We start from the raw sequence: 17,401 nt of genomic DNA, 5'->3' as shown, positions 1-17,401 counted from the left end.
TCACCAGCCCTGTTGAGAAGCTCCGCGAGTACTGCATACCCTTTACTCGTTACTTTCACGGTTGTGCTCCTCAGACGAGCTCTCCAGTCGTCAGCCCAACAGCCAGACTCAGCGTCACTGGAACCATTCCTGGACTCGTTGATGCACTTGTGAATACCGGCGCTTCAATAACATGGAGTCGCGAAAATGTATTTACTTTGACAAGTTGAAGCGGCAAGAATATCATCTTATTCGACGCAATTTCCCAACTCTCGCAACGTCCTCCCCCTGGTATCACTAGTGTACAAGCCGCATTCAAACCAACGTTTGAACCGTCAAAACGAAGAAAAGAAAAAAGCAGCAAAGCTATGTGCGAAAGGAAAAGATCCCCTTCGGTCACCAAACATGTTCAAGAAAAAAACAGAAAGACACAACGAAAAAACTCCCAAAGAAAATCCCCAGCCGCCTTTTGACATCGTCTTCTCTTTTCTCCCTGGTGAGAAAAGTTTCATTCGTGCTTCGTTTAATTAGAGATCCAACCTGGTCACCATCAAGGCAACAATCTCCATAACAATGAGTCGCAAAAGGCAATGCTTTCAACCAAAGAATGGCTCTTCAATCTCGCAGAGACCCTTTCTCCAAATATCTGTTCTCCGGTCTATTCCCAGCAGAAAAATACAAACGTCAGCCTGACTTGACAAAAAAGAATCCTCTCCGCAAATGGCAACTTATGCCATTGACACTGGAAAGAAGATGCTGTTGCTTCAGCCGAGCTCCCAAGACTCACCCCATAGCTCATTCAGATTGATGCCTAGCAGCTCTAGGCTCGGGTCGAGGTTGAAGGGCTGCGTGGCGTCACCATTGTTCATGAGCCACGGCGCAGAGGAAGGGTCCAGTGGCGCGGTCGGCATTGACGGCGTAAAGGCAAATGGCGTCACGGACTGGGGCGTGTTAGCAGTGTTTGGATAAACATGGTGGTGGTAATGATCAGGAATGCAGCATACTTTTGGTCTGTCGGGCACGTCGAGCGGCAGGCCGGTGCCCGCGGCCATGGGCGGCGGCATGCTCATGCCCACCTCGGCCAGCTGGCTCGAGGATGTGGGGGGCTCCTGGTTGGCCAGCAGGCGGTAGTGCAGGTTCACGAAGCGCTCCGCAGAGGACGATTTGGCCACCTCGGACGGCTTGGTGCCGAGGTGCGCCTCGAGCAGGCCCAGGGCGGCACACATGATGGAGTAGCCCCACGGCTCGTTGTTGCCACAGCGCAGCAGTCGGTCCTCCTTCATGTTGAGGCACTTTTCAATCAGCTTCAGCGTGTGGTGCGAGTTGATCATGATCATGTTGGTGGATCCCTTTGGCTGCAGCATGGTCACGCTGCACAGGTTGATGGCTGTAGTCAGGGCATCTTCGCGCAGGAAGTTGAGTGCGCGGAGTCCCTGCTCGTAGAGTTTATCGTGCAGCAGCACGATATCTCGGGCAGCATTGTAGTAGATAATCTCCGAGTACTGGTACTTTGAGTTTTGCTTCCGGAGCTTGAGGTATGGCTGATGTAGGGGAATGATGTATTGCCGCAGCTGCACATGCAGCAGGGTATATGCGATGAGAGGATTCTTCGAGCTCTTGCTCGGATCCACATTGGTATCCCAGGAAGGTAGGGCATCAATCTCCTGCGTCAAGTCATTGGTATAGCGAATGACTTGGTCGTAATCAATATCGGAAGTTGGTCCCGTCAGCAGACGGCTGAGCTCCAAACGCAGTGGCAAGCTCGAGCGTGCCAAGTTCTGGAAGGAAGAGAATGTGTATTCCTTGGCAGGCTTTGACGGTGGCAGCTCAGTTGTGTTTTCCCCAAAGTCCTCATCATCGAGGTTGCGTGGTGGGCTGGTGTCGTAGTGCAGCTGGCTTAGCAGTGTGGGCAAGCCGTGATCGAACGATGCCTGCATGTCAAACTCCTGTATCGTAGTCCAGATTCTGCGACGCATCTCCTGGTTGTAAATGGTAATCTTGTTGGCCATGTGGCTCGGCTCACGATGCAGACCGACAGCGATGCCATTCTGGATCAGGGCGCCGGAGCCAGTCCAGAAGCGCTTCTTCTTGTACGTGTTGACACGCTTGGCCAAATATAGCAGGCAGGCAACCTGGTAATGAATGAGACGGCGGTGCTTCTGGCTCTGATTGTTGACCCAGTCGTCGGCGGCCTTGATCCACTTCTCGGCACAGTGGCGGGCACTGGACATCATACCCACAAATTTGAGGCTCTCGTGGGTATGGACGGTGCTGGTGACAGCCATCATGGCCAGGAGCATGGCCGTAAAGGCAGCGTAGTTCTTGTTGGCGCCGGGTGTCCAGTATGCTTCGTACTCTTTCTTGAAGGTCGGAATGTGCACAATTCGATGAATCTGTTCGAATTGGTCAAGGTAGATGCTGACCAGGGCATCTGCCTCCTCTTTGGTGGGTAGCAAAGCCTCGAGCTCAGGGTCGGGCTGATCGAACATGAGCTCGCGCTCCTCCTGGCGACGCTTGCGATCTTTGCGGTCGTGAATAATGACGGGACGGAGCCACTCATCGGCCGTCTCTCGCATGAAGGGGCAGAGGCCAGTCAGCTCAACAAACGCCATACTGGCATTGTGCGGACCAAAGTAGCGGGTGCGGAAGCCCTTGCCGCGAAAGAAGCGCAGCTCGACCTTTTCGTCCGAGGCATTGGTGGCGTCGATGCATTCCTGCACTTCCGGCCGGGGGGCGTTGGGGTCGGCATCCTGGGGCGACGTCTCGTCCTTTTGTGTGGCGGGCGAGTTGGTGCCGGCAATGGTGCTGCCGTCAAAGGAGGCCGAGGCGCCGGGCCGGAGCAGCTGCGTCTTGAGCTGGGCAATCTCAAGTTCGAGGCGGCGGATGCGGTCGTGGTCTTGGCGGAGGACGTCCGGGTCGCGCGATGCGAAGCCGGCGACGGCGTCGGCCAGGCCAAAGCGGCGGGAGTCGAGCTGGGCAAACTGCGGCGGGACACCGGCCGAGGCGTTGACGACCTCGCCGGTCCGGGACTCGTAGGAGCACCGGTCCGGCGTGCCGCTCTTGATGCATCGCTCGCAGGGGAAGCCGCGGTCGCACGAGAGCTTGCGGCGGCGGCACTCGAGGCAGCTGAGCCTCACGCGCTGGCGCTTGCGGGCGGGGGGCTGGTCGGAGCGGCCGTTGTTGGAGGCAGAGTCGCCATCAGAATCCGGGGAATCGCTGCGATCAGACATGGTTTGCGGTTCGTTATATAGTCTGTCGGGGGAGGGATTGAAGCTGTCGAGACGAAACGTAGTCGGAGTTACGACATTTGACTTGAAAAAGGGGGGGATTTTCCGGCGGAGGGGGCGCGTGTGGTGAGGAGCGCAGGACAATCAGGGCTGGGGTTTTGGACGGGCAGGTTTTTCGGGCTTGTTGCGGCTTCACCGCGCGGAGGGGCTGTGAACGGGCAGGCGCAATTTTTATCAATCTGATCTGATAAGAAACCACGCAGAAAAGTTTGCGCCGAGCCCCGTCGGTCTTAACGCCGAGCCCAAATCCGAGCCGGCATCGGTCCACAGCGCCTTTTACAGTGCACGCTCAGCGACCTACAGCGCACTGAAGCTCCGTTTAGCGGTCCTTTTGAAAGGATGCCAGATGTGGAGACGGCGGCTTGGCAGGCTGCAACGGCTCGGAGGCCGAGCTGCTTTGTAAGTCGCGGAACTGAAATGGCCTCTGCTCCATCAACTTGGTCTTCTCGAATGCGATCTATAAGTTCAGCTATATCATGATTTTGATTCTTGACTGCCGGTTTCTTGCCACCTGTGACGCATACAACCCCGATCTCGTTAGCACGGCTCAAGTTAGACATTAATTCACCAGTCACTTCACAACACAGTGATGCTTTAGTCGGCTAGCAACTGCGCTACTTGCAAGTCGGCTTTTATTAACGTTATCTTGACGGCTTTCACACCGGCTCTTACATCCACCGCATCGACTCTTACTGCCAATTCGTTTCCATTTGCAGCATACAACCGAAACACGACACGCGACAACATGGCCCTCGTTCTCGTATAGGCACTCTGCATCGTTCATAAGCGGCAGTTCAGCTTCAGTCCAGCTTCAGCCTCGCTCCTCTCCTCAGTGGAGTCCAACTCGTGGAGCCCCTGCGAGCCATCAAGTTTCCGCACAGGCCAGGCAGGTTATTCACGGACGCTTGACTCACCGCTAATAAAAGTGGTTGCTGGAGCCGAAGACCGAATATTGGCACTGGGCACGGGACCAACCAAGAACACGCTCATCATCGTGGCTACATGGCGGAACCATACCATCCGGCTGGTCTGATGTCCCCTCCCTCCGACGCTCGGATGCCAAATAGGTTTCAGCTTGAATTCGCGGGCCAAATGTGAAATATGCTGCCGTGAACGCATAGTCAATCTTTCTGTGGCGATATTCACGCCGACATTCGGCCTAATTAATTCCTGCCGCTGATGACGTAGAGAGAAATGCCCAGTTTTCAATAAGCATGAGCGGAATACCTTTCGAAAACAATCGTCAGACTGTTTTCACATTTGACGATTGTTTTTACATTTTGTGAGTTTCTACGCGGCATCGCAGGAGCCATGAGAACCACAGGAGAGCAAGATCGTTCCGGAGAATCCTCTGCATTTGAGTCGGCCTTTTTGTTCGGCTTCTACTATTTGTTTGTGCGGCATGTTTCTGCTGTTATGAATGCAGTAGCCAAATAAGGCTATCTAGCTTTCTATGCCTCTAATAAGGCGACGAATTGATGCCAAACACATGAAACCGGAGTTAACCCGCGCAACTTCTACCAATATACCACCATTATAGTCACCGATTTCAGTTATGAATGCATTTAAACAGTGATGCAACTACATTATGCCACATTCACGATACAACTCCAAAGTTAGAACACCAAGTATGAATCAATCTATTCACACTGTGGACCTACCCGCCACTGCAGCTGGTGACATCCTTTTTAGCGCCATCGCCTCAAGCTTCCGTCTCCACCAGCATACATCGCAAAAGGGGACCATTGGCAAATCTGTCACTGTGCTAGTAGGCGGACTGGGCTACCTATATAATACGCCTGAGCTCTTTTGGCAATTATGAGCAAAGTCCAGCATTTCAACGATGCAATAATAGAACACTCTGTACACCGCCAACGCGACGAATTCATCACACAGCTACAAAATCGCGAAAATGACATACTCCGACTCGCAGCGACGAAATGCGGCAAGGCGACCGCCCAGTTCTTCCAATCGGAAGCCCGCGGGCAATACTATGCGCGCGGGAGCTATAACATGTCCTACTTTATCGAGTTTACTGACGGGCAGAGATGTGTATTTCGCGTCCCGCTACGGCCTTCGCTCGCATATTGTCCACGCAGCAAGCTAGAGTGTGAGGTCGCCACGATACAGTCAGAAGCCCTTCAGGTTCATGTTAGCCATACAACTATATTTACCAACTGGAATCAGGCATTTGTCAGACTGCACTACCATTCCTGTCCCCAAGGTTCTGGCCTACTGCTCAGACAGTGGCCCTGATCCCTTGTCCACATTCGTAATTCTCGATCACATCGACGGAAAACTCCTCTCGCCGGCTGGATTTTATGACTTGTCTGCTGATGACCGAATCAAACTATACAAAGCGCTGGCAGACGTCTATATCCAACCCAGGAGACAGGAATTTCCGTCCATAGGCAAACTCAAGATGGGAGAAAAGGGAGTGTACATTGGTGAAAAGACGGCGTCGATTGAGATGAATATGATGCAACTCGAGGGTCTAGACCCTGTAAGCATCCAGAGTTTCCATCATGACGAGATGGAACAACTTGCATCCGCGAATACCTACTCAAAAATGCTATTGAGCATTGGGTATAACGCGTTTTTGAAGAGCCGGAATGCTGTCACGACTGACATGGGCCTAGAAACTCTTTACAACCATTTCTTGTTCAGCAAACAAGCCCAGGGTTGGGTAGACCCCAGCCTAGACGAGGGACCATTTGTGCTAGTTCAGGGCGACTTCCACTTGAGGAACCTTTTGGTTGATGACAAGATGCGACTGCTTGGCTTGATCGATTGGGAGTGGAGTCGTGTCGTACCAGTTCAGTATTTCATGCCACCCCTTTGGCTTAGCAAACGAGATGCTGCCCAGTTGGCCAACCCGAACTCGTGGTTACTCTACATGAGGAGACATTTTCGGAATTTCTGGCCATTGTCAAATCGCGCGAGGACGAAATGTATGGAAACAGCATACTTCACGATGAATGGGCTGGACAAACAGAAGACGCCAAACCCTTGATCGCCAACGCCCTCGAAAATTGGACCGAAGTGGACTGGTTCATTCATCAAAGTGTATACAACAAGGACCCTCGGCTGCTGAGGCAGCTTTATCGGCGTTTGCTGACGAGGACCCTTTACGCTCGTTGCTCGCAGAAGTGAAGGAACAAGACTACCGCAAATACCAAAAGGAGGTAGACTTGCTACAGCATGAAACCGACGGAGAAAGAGAATTAGGAGACGCAAAATTGCCGTGGACACTCGATTGGACGGCGGGCACACAAAAGCTCCAGGATTACGCTCGCGTCATTGGTATAGCGATAGCGACTACAGGTGTGCTAGCTGCTAGCTGCTCAAGATTGCGGCCTAGCCCCAATCCTTGAGAAGCTCGATCTCCTGCTCGATCTCGGCCTTGGCCGTCCGTAGGTTCTCAATACTAATTTCGAGTGCCTCTATCTCGTTTTGGAAGCTGAGATTCATCGTCGCCTTGCGTCGCCTCGTTCTCGCTGCAGTTGAAGATGATCGAAGCTGTGTTTCCGTTTCTGCAGATATCTTCTCATCAGCTCTTCCATTTGCTCCTACATAGCCCTTATCTTGGCTTCTATTTCCTCCCGCTGCTTCACCTTCTCCTCGAGCTCCGCGATTTTAGTATGGCTGATTTTGTCGGACATCTTCGCGAAACTCAAAAGGCACTAAATAATCAGAGAGACATATCTAAGCGAGCTGTAGATCTTTGTGAGCTTACCTTTTCACTATGAAAGCGGTTTGCTGGAAATAATGGTTCACCTAAATATGCTGAGATACGTGCACATCCCGCAGGGTAGCTTCAATCCGAACCAACTCCACTCCCCAGCCCAACCCCCAAGCTCCCATCTACAGCATCTCGTCGTCCCCTACACAGCTCTCTCTATTTACCGTCAACCTTCCCTTTCTGACACCTCCCAACGGCTGAGCTCGTAACCATGGCTGCGGTCGACGACAATGAGGCCCGCAAGGACCGCATCATCTCGCACATGAACCGCGACCACACGCGCGAGATGAGCAACTTCCTGCGGCACTACAACAGCCTCTCCAAGCGCCAGGCCGCCCGCCCCTCGATGCGCGACGTCTCGCTCGACACCATGCACATCCGCGCCGGCGGCTTCAACCACGCCGTGTCCTTTGTCCCGCCGCTGCGCGGCTGGGACGACATCCGGCCGCGCCTCGCCGAGATGGACGCCGTCGCCCGCAGGGACCTGGGCGTCAGCGACATCACCGTCGCCACATACGTCGCCCCGCGGCCCGCTGACTGGATCGTCTTCTGCGCCGTCACCTTTTACTTTGTGAGCGCCGCCTCGCTGCCCTGGCTCGTGCCCGGGACGACCGCCTGGAGCCTGCTGAACGGCGGCTTTCCTGGCGGCGCGCCCATGTTCCGCTGGCTCGTCAAGGTGCTCTTCGTCCCCGTCCTGGGCATCCACGTCACCGAGTGCTACTTGCTGGACCGCCTCCGACTCAGCCGCCACGGCGTAGAGCGTTTCACGGGCATCTGGCTTCTGTGGGAGGTCAGCTGCTTCCTTGAGGGTCTCATGACGTGGCGTCGCTTTGACGAGCTGGTTGCCGAGAAGCAGAAGCAAAAGGACGCCAAGAAGCATTAGTCGGGTGCGCATTCAATCTGACTTGCAGCGAGCATAGCATATCAATTCGGGAAGAGTTATAACTGCATCAAATTGTCTGGCTTTAATAATCATCATAATATCCGTCATACGTGCCCTGCATTGCCTGCGTGCTAACCCATTCTTCGCTTGCCAATCCTTCTCTAAATCTTTCTCCCAAGTCTTCTGCATCCTTGTCAAAATCGCAAGCGAAGTCGCACTCGGGTATTGTTATTTCGCCGAAGTATTTGCAAATTTCGGCATGTCGGCACGAAGTTATGTTCTCGCAGTAGAGCGCGAGCGCTTGTAAGCTGCGAAGTCGCGCTTGGTGGCTTGTGCCATCTTTGGAGTCTCCTTTGACCATTCGCGTGACCCGTTCTAGATCCTCACGACTGTAATACAAGAAGCAGTAGCTCGCGTTACCATCTCGCCCGGCACGACCTGCTTCTTGATAGTAGCCCTCGAAGGACTTCGGCAGCCTCCAGTGCACGACAAAGCGCACATTGTTCTTGTCGATGCCCATACCAAACGCAGTTGTAGCGACGATGATATCGTAGCCCTGCTCGTTGTTGATCCATCGGTTAAGCGTATCTTCTTTGACGTCTTTCGGCAACTTCGCGTGGAATGGTCGCGCGCCAATACCTTGAGCTCGCAGTGCAGCCGAAAGCGTCTCACATTCGTCTCGAGATATCGTGTAAATAATTCCTGGCACATTTTCGACCCTTTCTCCCAATTGTCGAAGCTCCTCTTTGCGCGGTTCCGCTCTGCGACGATCATACACTGATTGCAACCACGTCAAGAAGTCTGACAAACGGTTGTCGTCGTCGTCTCTAGTATATCGTACTTCGATATGCAGATTTGCTCGCGATGGGCTCATCAAAAAAGTCTTTATCCTCTCCGGTGTGCCATCGAGTCTTAACACATTGAGTATATCCTGACGCACCCGAGGGTTCGCCGTGGCCGTCAAACACATGATGGGCACTGTAGGGAATGTTTCGCGGAACCAAGAGAGCCGTTTGAAGTCTTTGCGAAAGTCATGACCCCATTCAGAAATACAATGTGCTTCGTCAATTGCAATTCGAGCAAGCTCTTTTTGCTCGTGTACCTTCTGGAGGCGTTCACGAAAGCGCGAGCCGGAGCATAGTTCGGGCGTTACGTATAACAGCCGCGTCAAAGGATGACCTGTTTCCAGATCTCGGTGTATCCTTTCCTTTTCTGGATATGGAATGTTGCTGTTCAACGCGCTTGCGTTGATCCCGCATGCACGCAACGCTTCGACTTGGTTGATCTGCAAAAGTTAGGTTCGCATCTCTCGCAGTCAATCCACTACTCACCATCAATGACAAAAGTGGCGAGACTACTACTGTGACTGTGGAATATCAGTACATGTTCTATTACCCCTTTACAAACACACGTACTGCCGGTGTCGACTACCGCTGGGAGCTGGAAACACAAGCTCTTGCCAAACGACGTGGCAGCCTGCACGTAGATGTCATATCCGGCCAAGGCCGCTTCGATGATTTCGCGCTGATATGGTCTTTTGGATTCATTTTAGTATTGAATACAACTGGACTAAGGCCCTTTTGCATACCTAAAGTCTGGTTTGCCAAACTGACGCCGGAGCGTGAAGCCAATATCGGTGCACGAATTGGTCCTTTGCAGTGTAGCCATGATTCCGAGAATTCTAATGTCGATCACGATGTAGAGCTCTTAAAAATGATTGTGCCACATTTCCGTCGCGTGAATTCGAAATTTTCTGCCTCTTGGATATTGCTTTTCTTGTACCTCGCGTCAGCCTGTTGCCATTGGTGTAGTATGCAAGTGCACCGTTAGCGCAGGGCGGCGCGAAGCCCAAGGTCCACCCCGTGTAGGTAGATAGACTATGTAACAAGCATAAACGCACAAATGATGCAGGTGCTCTGGGCTCTGGGCTGCCAAAAAATTTTTACCTTTGGAATTGAAAGCTGTTACTATTGCTAGCTCACATTTAGAAAATTGCGTCTCCTGCTCGGAAATTGCAACCGTTGTGGTCCAAAACGTTGAAGATTTGGCACGCTACACTACACAAATAAGGATCACAGTCTATAATTAGTATACCAGGGCAAGAACAAATCATTCAACCGCGAGATGGCAAGGAACCGAACTTCTGCCCTCTGTCATCGGATGCGCCATCCAGCGGACAATTGCCACCATCAACGGTTGTGCGCTGCACGCTGAATAGCTCGCACTGTACTGGTACAACGCTCACCAAAGTGGCTGAGGCTGAAAGGTACGAAGGGCTCTCCATCCACACCACGCGCACGCCACACACAGCTCTGGGGCCACTGATCGCACTGTACATCCACTTCTGCAAGGGACGCCTCCATCTGAGCCTGACTAAACTGTTCCTGGAAGCAAGCCAGGAGAAATAATTGTCGACGCGCCTAGTACCAAGCCGGCTCTTGAGTTCGCAACTTGCCCATCTCGCCGTGCCAATCCAGTCCATCACTGCACCGGTCTACGACAGCGTTCCGTCCGCCCGGCGCCGCCATCCTGAAAAGACTGCCTAAGGGGAAACACCACGACGCCGATCCCGCCATCCCCTTTGACGGCCACGCACCCTTTCACTCCCAATCCAGCAGCTCGATCCCAATTCAATCATCATGCACGGCGGGTCCCGCACGGCTTCCCTTTGATAGCCTCTGATCGGCTCCCGAAAAACATTCCCCCAGATTTCTTGTTCGCGTGTTTGAGACTTGGAAACGCTGGGCCCTGCGCGACAGAGGGGCTACTCCTGAAACATTGCGTCGCCCGCCCGCCGTCACCGAAACTTTTTGGCACTCCATCACCGAGCCGCACTAAACCAATCCGCACTGCTCTCCCGCCTTGAAACGCGCTTCTAGAAGCTGCACCAATCTTGCGCGGTCGCTCACCCTATCGAGTTGATTGCCATGGAGCGGCCGGATCGCACAGATCGGGCACCGCCGCCCACAACTGCGACCACGACAACGCCTGCGGGCACAACCTCGACTTCCTCCGCCGCTGGCGTTCGTGGTCTGCCCGAGAATCCTGCTCAGGGTCGCCGGCCGGTCCCAAACTCGGCCGCTACGTCCAACGGAAAAACTGCGCCGCCTCCTCCTCCCATCCCGACTGGTACAAATGCTCCTCCGAATGGAAATCTTTCGGTATCCAGGGCCCTTACGCCGGCACAGGTCATCAGCCTCGCCCATGATGCTATGCGCACAGCGTTGGAAAGCGAGGGCCAAACTGTCGAAGCCAGCACCGCAGGCACTGGTCTGAAGTCTGGTGTGACGGTTGATCTCAGCCGCAAAAACATCCAGAAATTGCCAGAAGAGGTGGTAGACATCGTCAAAGATGAGCTTGAGCGGTTCGTGCAGGTTTTGTCCATTTGCAATATTGCAGTTACTAATCTAAATCAGACTTGCTCTCTCGCACAATCAATTGTCGGCTCTACCCACCCGATTTTCAGAATGCACATCTTTGCGCTACCTTAACATTCGCGGCAATCTCATTAAGGAGTTCCCCATGACCGTTTGTCTTGCCCCCGATGTCAGACCCCGACAGCTACTGACTGATAGCAGCTATGCGATCTCACCTCGCTAGAAATTCTCGACCTCGGCAGAAACCAACTGCGTTCGCTACCAAACGAAATTGGAAAGCTCACAAGTCTCAAGGTCTTGTCCGTGCCCAAGAATCACATTCGCGAGCTTCCATTATGTCTCGCCGACATGGTCTCACTGCAAGTCTTGAAATTTGAAGGAAATCCCATTAGCTTCCCACCCAAAGATGCGCTGCAGCTGCAAGCGGCCAGCCCCTCCAACGAGGCTAGGGAAACCGAGGTAACCGAGGTGGCTGTAACCGCACATATCAAGAGATTTATGCGCCAGTTCGCTCTCAGCGGACGGATGGAGGCAGAGGGCACTGGCGACGAGTCAAGCGAGAACGCTGAGACCCCCCGCTATCCTTTGAAGCGTGCAGCCAGCGGCCGATTCCCAATCAAGGTCAACGGATCGGACCCTCCTGATATCCGATCACCGAATCCTGGCGCTAGAGCTCCTCCTATCCCCTCTCGATCTCATTACCGTGGCCTCTCGCAGCAAAGCACTGCAATCCGACGACCTAGCGTTATGCCGCTCACGATCGGAAATGTCAACGAACGTTTGCGAAGCAACTCTGAGAGTCTATTGCGGCCAGATCGATCGGACGGTCGTCATCGACGTATGGGCATCGTCTCGAAAAAGATGTCGGAGCTCGATACTCTCGAGGAGACAGAACCCAACAACCGGTTCAGCCACTACCGCGGCTTGAGCCACGGGTCCGCGATGCAAGAGACTCCGGCCGGAACGAAAAGCCCTGCTACCCCAACCGACAGCCTCCTGCAACGCCCAATTTATGTTCGCCGATTATCAGTCCTGCCGGAGCGAAGACGCGAATCCAAGGTCTATGATCCTGTCATTGAATCTGCCAAAGGAATTCTATATTCTGTCTTTCAAATCCACCCCATGATTCAGATGCTTATGACATTGACGAATGATGGGTCAGCAAAAAGATCCAGCCTTGAAATTGTCTTTTACAATACCAACTCCCACGTGGAAGAACTCGAGCAAGAGATTCAAAAGTACGAAAACGCCATCCTGGAGGAAGACGAATACAACACACAGGACAACCAGAACGTGCACCGTGCATGCCAGACTCTCGTCAGTGCATATGGCCACGTCTGCACTCTACTCGCAGATAACATTGATACGTTTGTTAACAATGGTGATGCACGATATATTCGGTCACTCCTCATGTTACTATACAACAGTATCATGGAGCTGCGGGTCACTTTATGTTCCGTCTCTTCACAATCTGACCAGACGACTTCGGAAATACAATATGAGAGCAACAGCAATACAATCAAGCCATACACCCAAAATGGCCAAGTGCAGTCCGCCTCGATGGACAGGAATGGCCAGCAACGCAGCCGTCAAGGCACTGCGCGCCATAGCCCAGCCAATTCAAGATCCTCTCAGGATCACCAGGGCCCATACATGAGTGGCCCTCGACGGCCAAACGGCTACATGTCCAACGATCAGATGGGCCATATGGGCCACATGGGTCCTCAGGCCCCTGCTTACAATACAGCTGAAGACGATATGCAGTTCGAAAGGATACTAATTTCGCTGCAAAGGTCGGCCGACATTGTTCTGCAGGTGCTGCCTAATTTCAGCATGCAATTAACCGGACGACTCAGAAACGCGGCACAGCAACGAGCACCCGAGGGTGCCCTGCGCGACTTGAAGGGCCTTATCAACATCTGCAACGATAACGTCCAGCAAAGCGAAGTGCTCAAAAACCAGATCGGTGCTCTGAAGCGAAAGGATCCAAGCTTGCGTACACAGCCTGGCTTTGGAGTCTTGTGCAGAAACTTCTTCTCCAGCTGGGCAAGCACTGCTGGAATGATCAAGGAGTTGACTAAGCGCCTTCCCCTGCCTCCCGACACTCGAGTGCGATTAAGGCCTATTCAGCAGATGATTAAGGACACTAGCAACTTGATTGTGCAGTCTCCTTGGCAACATCTCATTCGAGTGCCTGGTCATCCAGGCATGTACCCCAATGGCATTATGTCGCCTTCGAATGTCCCCATCACACCGCAGAGCGCGGCCCTCGGTCCCGCGATGCAGGCTACCGTGCCTGTGACACCACAAAGCGCTTCTTTTGCCAGGGCTTTCCATGGCAACGTCTTTGACCGAGCCGACGCTTTGATTGCGAACCCCGGCATCTCCATTTCGAGAAGCGGCCCAATGAATCGAGGTCACTCGAATCTCAGCTCGCTATCCTCAATATCGTCCCTCTCTTCAGACGGGGCTCCCACACCACCTTCAAACTATTGAAGGGTTGAATGCAGTGTACTACGCAAATGCGACTTTGGATTATGTATCATAAATTATGATTGTTAGATGTATTGCCGGCGAAGTTTACAGCTGCCGGGCTAGCATAGCAATGGCGTTTGGAATGGTATGGATTTAGTATGGAACATGATTTATCTTGGATGTGGCAGCATGTTAATAGAAGGGCTTGCTGGTCATCGAGCCCGTACAATAATATGACTGCAATATACCTGTTCCGTTATCGGTGTGCCTACAACGTCGAGCGTACAAGATGTGACGCCGCGAAGAGAAAGGATATTTTTCTATCGACTATTGACAAGTACTCATCAAGGGCCACTGGCATTCGCGACTGCTTTTGCTGACCTTAATTTACCTTGCGATGGTGTATGCAGGGGAGAGGGGCGCAACTTCACCCCACCACACTCATCAGCCTGTGTACATGATCACCTGCATCTGCAAGCGCCCCCTCCACGAAGCATGGATTGTTATACTACGGCCTAGCTCTCTTCGTTGCGCATCAAATTATAGGGTTTCATCTCGCCAAAAGCAAAGATGTCTGAATCATCTGCACCCCCCGCCGCCACGACGACCGAGAAACGGCAGCAGCAGCACCCCCACCAAATGCAGCCACAGGCTGCCATGAGCGCCGGCGGCGCAAGCAATACCAGCAACAGCTCTTCCCGTCGCGCCGCAGCTTCGTCCGCGGCCTCGTCCTCCAACTCGGCCAGCCGAGCCACGCCCGCGACGACCCTGAGCGCCCGCAACGCCGCCGCGCATCTTCCTCCTCCTCCTCCTCCGCAGCAGCAGCAGCAGGGCCACCCGCCGCCGCCGCCGCCGCCGCCGCCGCCACTCCTCGAGACGCTGCCGTCCGCGGAGACGCAGCGGCACATTGCCGAGGCCCGCGCCGCCGTGGTCGCGTCCATGGGCAACATGCTCGACACGGAGCTGCAGGGCCGCGCGGCCGTCCTGCACGAAAACGCGGGCGCGCTGGACAAGCAGGAGCGGGACGTGCTGGCGGCGACCGATGCCCTGCGCCGGGAGCGCGAGAAGCTGGCGCGCGAGGCCGACGCTGCGGCGCGCCGGCTCAAGGAGGTGGGCAACGTGCAGAACTGGGCCGAGGTGCTGGAGCGCAACTTTCTGGTGCTGGAGGAGACGGTGCGGCTGGCGACTGGTGGTGGTGGCGACAGCGACGGGTACGGGTCATGGTCCTCCCGGTCGAGGTCGGGGAGCGTGTGCAGCTGCAGCGACTGCGGGCGGACGCTGGACGGAGGGATGGGGGGTGAGGGAGAGGGGATGGAGGATGGGGGCAAGATGGATGTGGATGGTGGTGATGGAAAGGAAGAGCGCGTGGAGGACAAGGGCAAGGGGAAAGAGGTCGATGTGGCCATGGACGGCCTGGAGGTCATGTCGGAGGCGAGTCGGAGCTTCTTCGATGGAGAGTCGAGCACTGCGGATGGTACCGGCAGGGCCAAAAACTCGGAGACGGCGTCGCTATCGACATCATGTTGATGTAGGATGCTGCTGCCAGATTTTATGAGGATATCACGAAACTATCTACGAATTGGACGAATCGCAGAAACAAGGTTGTATACGCGTTATGATACATCTCATTATTTAGATTGATTGTATGATTTTTTTTTCCCCTTCTCATTAGCATGCATATGATATGACTAGCCTTCTACAGGCTCTCCTTTCAGTCAACTGTCCAGTCACCCTGGCTGTGTTGGCTTTTGAGCCATACCGGCGTCTTCCGGTGTGATGACATTTACAGAAGACCGGGAAGAATGACAAAGCGCTTCTTCTTGTACTTGTCGCCAAACTCCTTGCGATACGCCTTCTCCTTGCCCTTGGCCCAGACAAACATCTGCGCGCCGCCAATCGCGATAAACAGCGCCACGGACCAGTCGCGGCTGACGATGATGATGCCGATCCAGGCGAGGATCTCGTACATGTAGTTGGGGCAGGTGACGAAGCTGAAGCCGTAGCCGGCCGGGATCTTGCGCTCGGTGCTGCCGGGCGCGCGGAGCGTCGACAAGTAGTAGTGGACGAGCGCGTTGCCCGTCTCGCCAAAGAGGTAGAGGGCCGTGCCGGCGGCGTCCATGGTCGGCTCGCGGGCGCGGGCGGCGAGCGAGCGTGGCCAGTAGATGGAGACGGCACACAGGAGGCCCGACAGCGCCCAGTAGAAGAAGCTGTTTTTGAAGACGTTGGCGACGGGCATGGTGTTGGCCGAGAACTTGTGGATAAAGGCCGTCTCGAACTCGCGCTTGAAGAAGTGGCCCATGATGAGGGCGAAGCTGAGCCACTGCGTGCTCGACATGGGCTTGTCGCCGCCGGGGAAGATGTAGGGCCGGGCCGCGACGACGGCGGCGTGGATGAGGATCGGGCCAAAGTACTCGATGAGAAAGACGGTGCGCCAGGCAATCTGGGGGCCTAATTGATTATTTGTCAGTGTTCTGTCTTTTTGCGGCCCCTGTGCTGCAAAAGGCTGAGGTTAGTGAACGCACCGAGGTCTTTGACGAGCACCTCGCCGGCGTCAGAGACGGCAGGGATGTCAGCGACGAGGGCCTTGCGGTCCTTGAGCGTCTTCCTGGTGGCCGTGTCAAAGAGACCAATGCGGTTGAAGTCGCCAATACCGGCCTGCTTGGCAATGGCCTTCTTCACATCCTCGACGGTCGCGCCGGCCGGCAGCTCGACGCTGGCGGGGAAACGCTTGATCGGCTGCTTCGGTGCTGTAGTGGGGGGAAAGGGAGCAACAATGTTAGCTTTTGAGGATGCTTGGAAGACACTATGAGGGAAAGGGCCGGCGAGAAACATACAGCGGTTTGTGAGCTTGAGCGTGGTAGAGGACGCCATTGTGTCTGAGCCGTGTTTGTCCAGAGAGATGGATTCAACAGGATAAGGCGACTAAAAAGAAGGAAAAGGAATCCAGCCTGTTCTTCAAGAAGTTGTTGGGAAGCTCGGCACAGCACTTTTAAAGTGGGTCGATTCGGGACAGGGGCTAGCATCTTGAGGTGGCCTTGATAACAACTAGCTTGTTGCTGGTAGCGATGGATCTTTGATGGAACAAGGCATACGTATGCTTCTAAGTTTATTAGTTGACTTTCTCTTTTGTTTAGGTAATTATTTCTTGTTTTGCTTTGTACCTTACAGCTCGAGTAGCTGCACTGGCGTAGCTGTCAATTGGCAAACCCCAGGCTGGGTTGGTACATAAGGTAGGTACTTCACTTACACAGCACATTCACATGCCAGCACTTTACAAACAGCAACTTACTTGTTGAGATTATCTGCACAGTATTTCCAAGCCCCAAACCCTTGCGCATTCAAATAGCAGCTTATAATTCTGCAATGATTTCCCAAAGCCAGTTTGGTATATCTCTCTCGTCCAGTTCATTTCTTCCGTCTTCTGCCCCTTCCGCGAGCCCATCCACAGGCCATATGCCGAACGACAATCCACCTAGACCCTCATCAACTCTACGCCTCCAACTCCCACCATACACTATTTCGGGTGATGGAAGCTGACGCTGTGCGCCATCGGCGCGCCGGTCTCCCTCCTCTTTGAGCTGGACAATGGTAGGCCAAGTCCCTTCATGCATACTATCCTCGTTGTCGAAGCAACTGTCGTTCAATAGAAAAAGCGAGT

The 17,401-nt window shown here is 53.9% G+C and overlaps 7 protein-coding genes across 8 annotated transcripts; 4 read left to right on the top strand and 3 right to left on the bottom strand.

Annotated features, from left to right (window-relative positions):
• Nucleotides 1-575: 575 nt before the first annotated feature.
• LMH87_011280 (uncharacterized protein) lies at nt 576-3,209 on the bottom strand (the record flags this gene model as incomplete). The annotated part of the gene is made up of 3 exons (XM_056200395.1): nt 576-637; nt 767-920; nt 984-3,209. The coding sequence occupies 3 exons, from the start codon at nt 3,207-3,209 to the stop codon at nt 576-578; spliced, it is 2,442 nt and encodes an 813-aa protein (XP_056052248.1).
• Nucleotides 3,210-5,084: 1,875 nt separating this feature from the next.
• LMH87_011279 (uncharacterized protein) lies at nt 5,085-5,956 on the top strand (the record flags this gene model as incomplete). The annotated part of the gene is made up of 3 exons (XM_056200393.1): nt 5,085-5,395; nt 5,454-5,769; nt 5,906-5,956. 3 exons carry the CDS (start codon nt 5,085-5,087, stop codon nt 5,954-5,956), a joined length of 678 nt encoding a protein of 225 aa, XP_056052247.1.
• Nucleotides 5,957-7,219: 1,263 nt separating this feature from the next.
• Nucleotides 7,220-7,891, top strand: LMH87_011278 (uncharacterized protein; the record flags this gene model as incomplete). The annotated part of the gene is made up of 1 exon (XM_056200392.1): nt 7,220-7,891. The coding sequence occupies one exon, from the start codon at nt 7,220-7,222 to the stop codon at nt 7,889-7,891; it is 672 nt and encodes a 223-aa protein (XP_056052246.1).
• Nucleotides 7,892-7,973: 82 nt separating this feature from the next.
• LMH87_011277 (uncharacterized protein) lies at nt 7,974-9,559 on the bottom strand (the record flags this gene model as incomplete). 2 transcript variants are annotated; one of them, XM_056200390.1, is made up of 5 exons in its annotated part: nt 7,974-8,501; nt 8,832-9,176; nt 9,223-9,257; nt 9,307-9,425; nt 9,480-9,559. In XM_056200390.1, the coding sequence occupies 5 exons, from the start codon at nt 9,557-9,559 to the stop codon at nt 7,974-7,976; spliced, it is 1,107 nt and encodes a 368-aa protein (XP_056052244.1). The 2 variants fall into 2 exon arrangements, with proteins under 2 accessions (XP_056052244.1, XP_056052245.1); XM_056200391.1 differs by lacking the exon at nt 9,223-9,257 and having other exon boundaries at nt 9,275-9,425.
• Nucleotides 9,560-10,818: 1,259 nt separating this feature from the next.
• Nucleotides 10,819-13,764, top strand: LMH87_011276 (uncharacterized protein; the record flags this gene model as incomplete). Its single annotated transcript, XM_056200389.1, has 3 exons — nt 10,819-11,255; nt 11,308-11,419; nt 11,470-13,764. The coding sequence occupies 3 exons, from the start codon at nt 10,819-10,821 to the stop codon at nt 13,762-13,764; spliced, it is 2,844 nt and encodes a 947-aa protein (XP_056052243.1).
• A 549-nt stretch (nt 13,765-14,313) lies between these two features.
• On the top strand, nt 14,314-15,270 carry LMH87_011275 (uncharacterized protein; the record flags this gene model as incomplete). The annotated part of the gene is made up of 1 exon (XM_056200388.1): nt 14,314-15,270. One exon carries the CDS (start codon nt 14,314-14,316, stop codon nt 15,268-15,270), a length of 957 nt encoding a protein of 318 aa, XP_056052242.1.
• A 256-nt stretch (nt 15,271-15,526) lies between these two features.
• On the bottom strand, nt 15,527-16,614 carry LMH87_011274 (uncharacterized protein; the record flags this gene model as incomplete). The annotated part of the gene is made up of 3 exons (XM_056200387.1): nt 15,527-16,191; nt 16,266-16,490; nt 16,578-16,614. The coding sequence occupies 3 exons, from the start codon at nt 16,612-16,614 to the stop codon at nt 15,527-15,529; spliced, it is 927 nt and encodes a 308-aa protein (XP_056052241.1).
• Between the last annotated feature and the right edge of the window lie 787 nt (nt 16,615-17,401).

The sequence above is a fragment of the Akanthomyces muscarius genome, chromosome 4 (assembly GCF_028009165.1).
Source record: "Akanthomyces muscarius strain Ve6 chromosome 4, whole genome shotgun sequence".
In the NCBI taxonomy this organism is placed as follows: Eukaryota; Fungi; Ascomycota; class Sordariomycetes; order Hypocreales; family Cordycipitaceae; genus Akanthomyces; species Akanthomyces muscarius.
The sequence above is the reverse complement of the archived record's forward strand: the minus strand, read 5'-3'. Positions and strand labels throughout refer to the sequence as shown.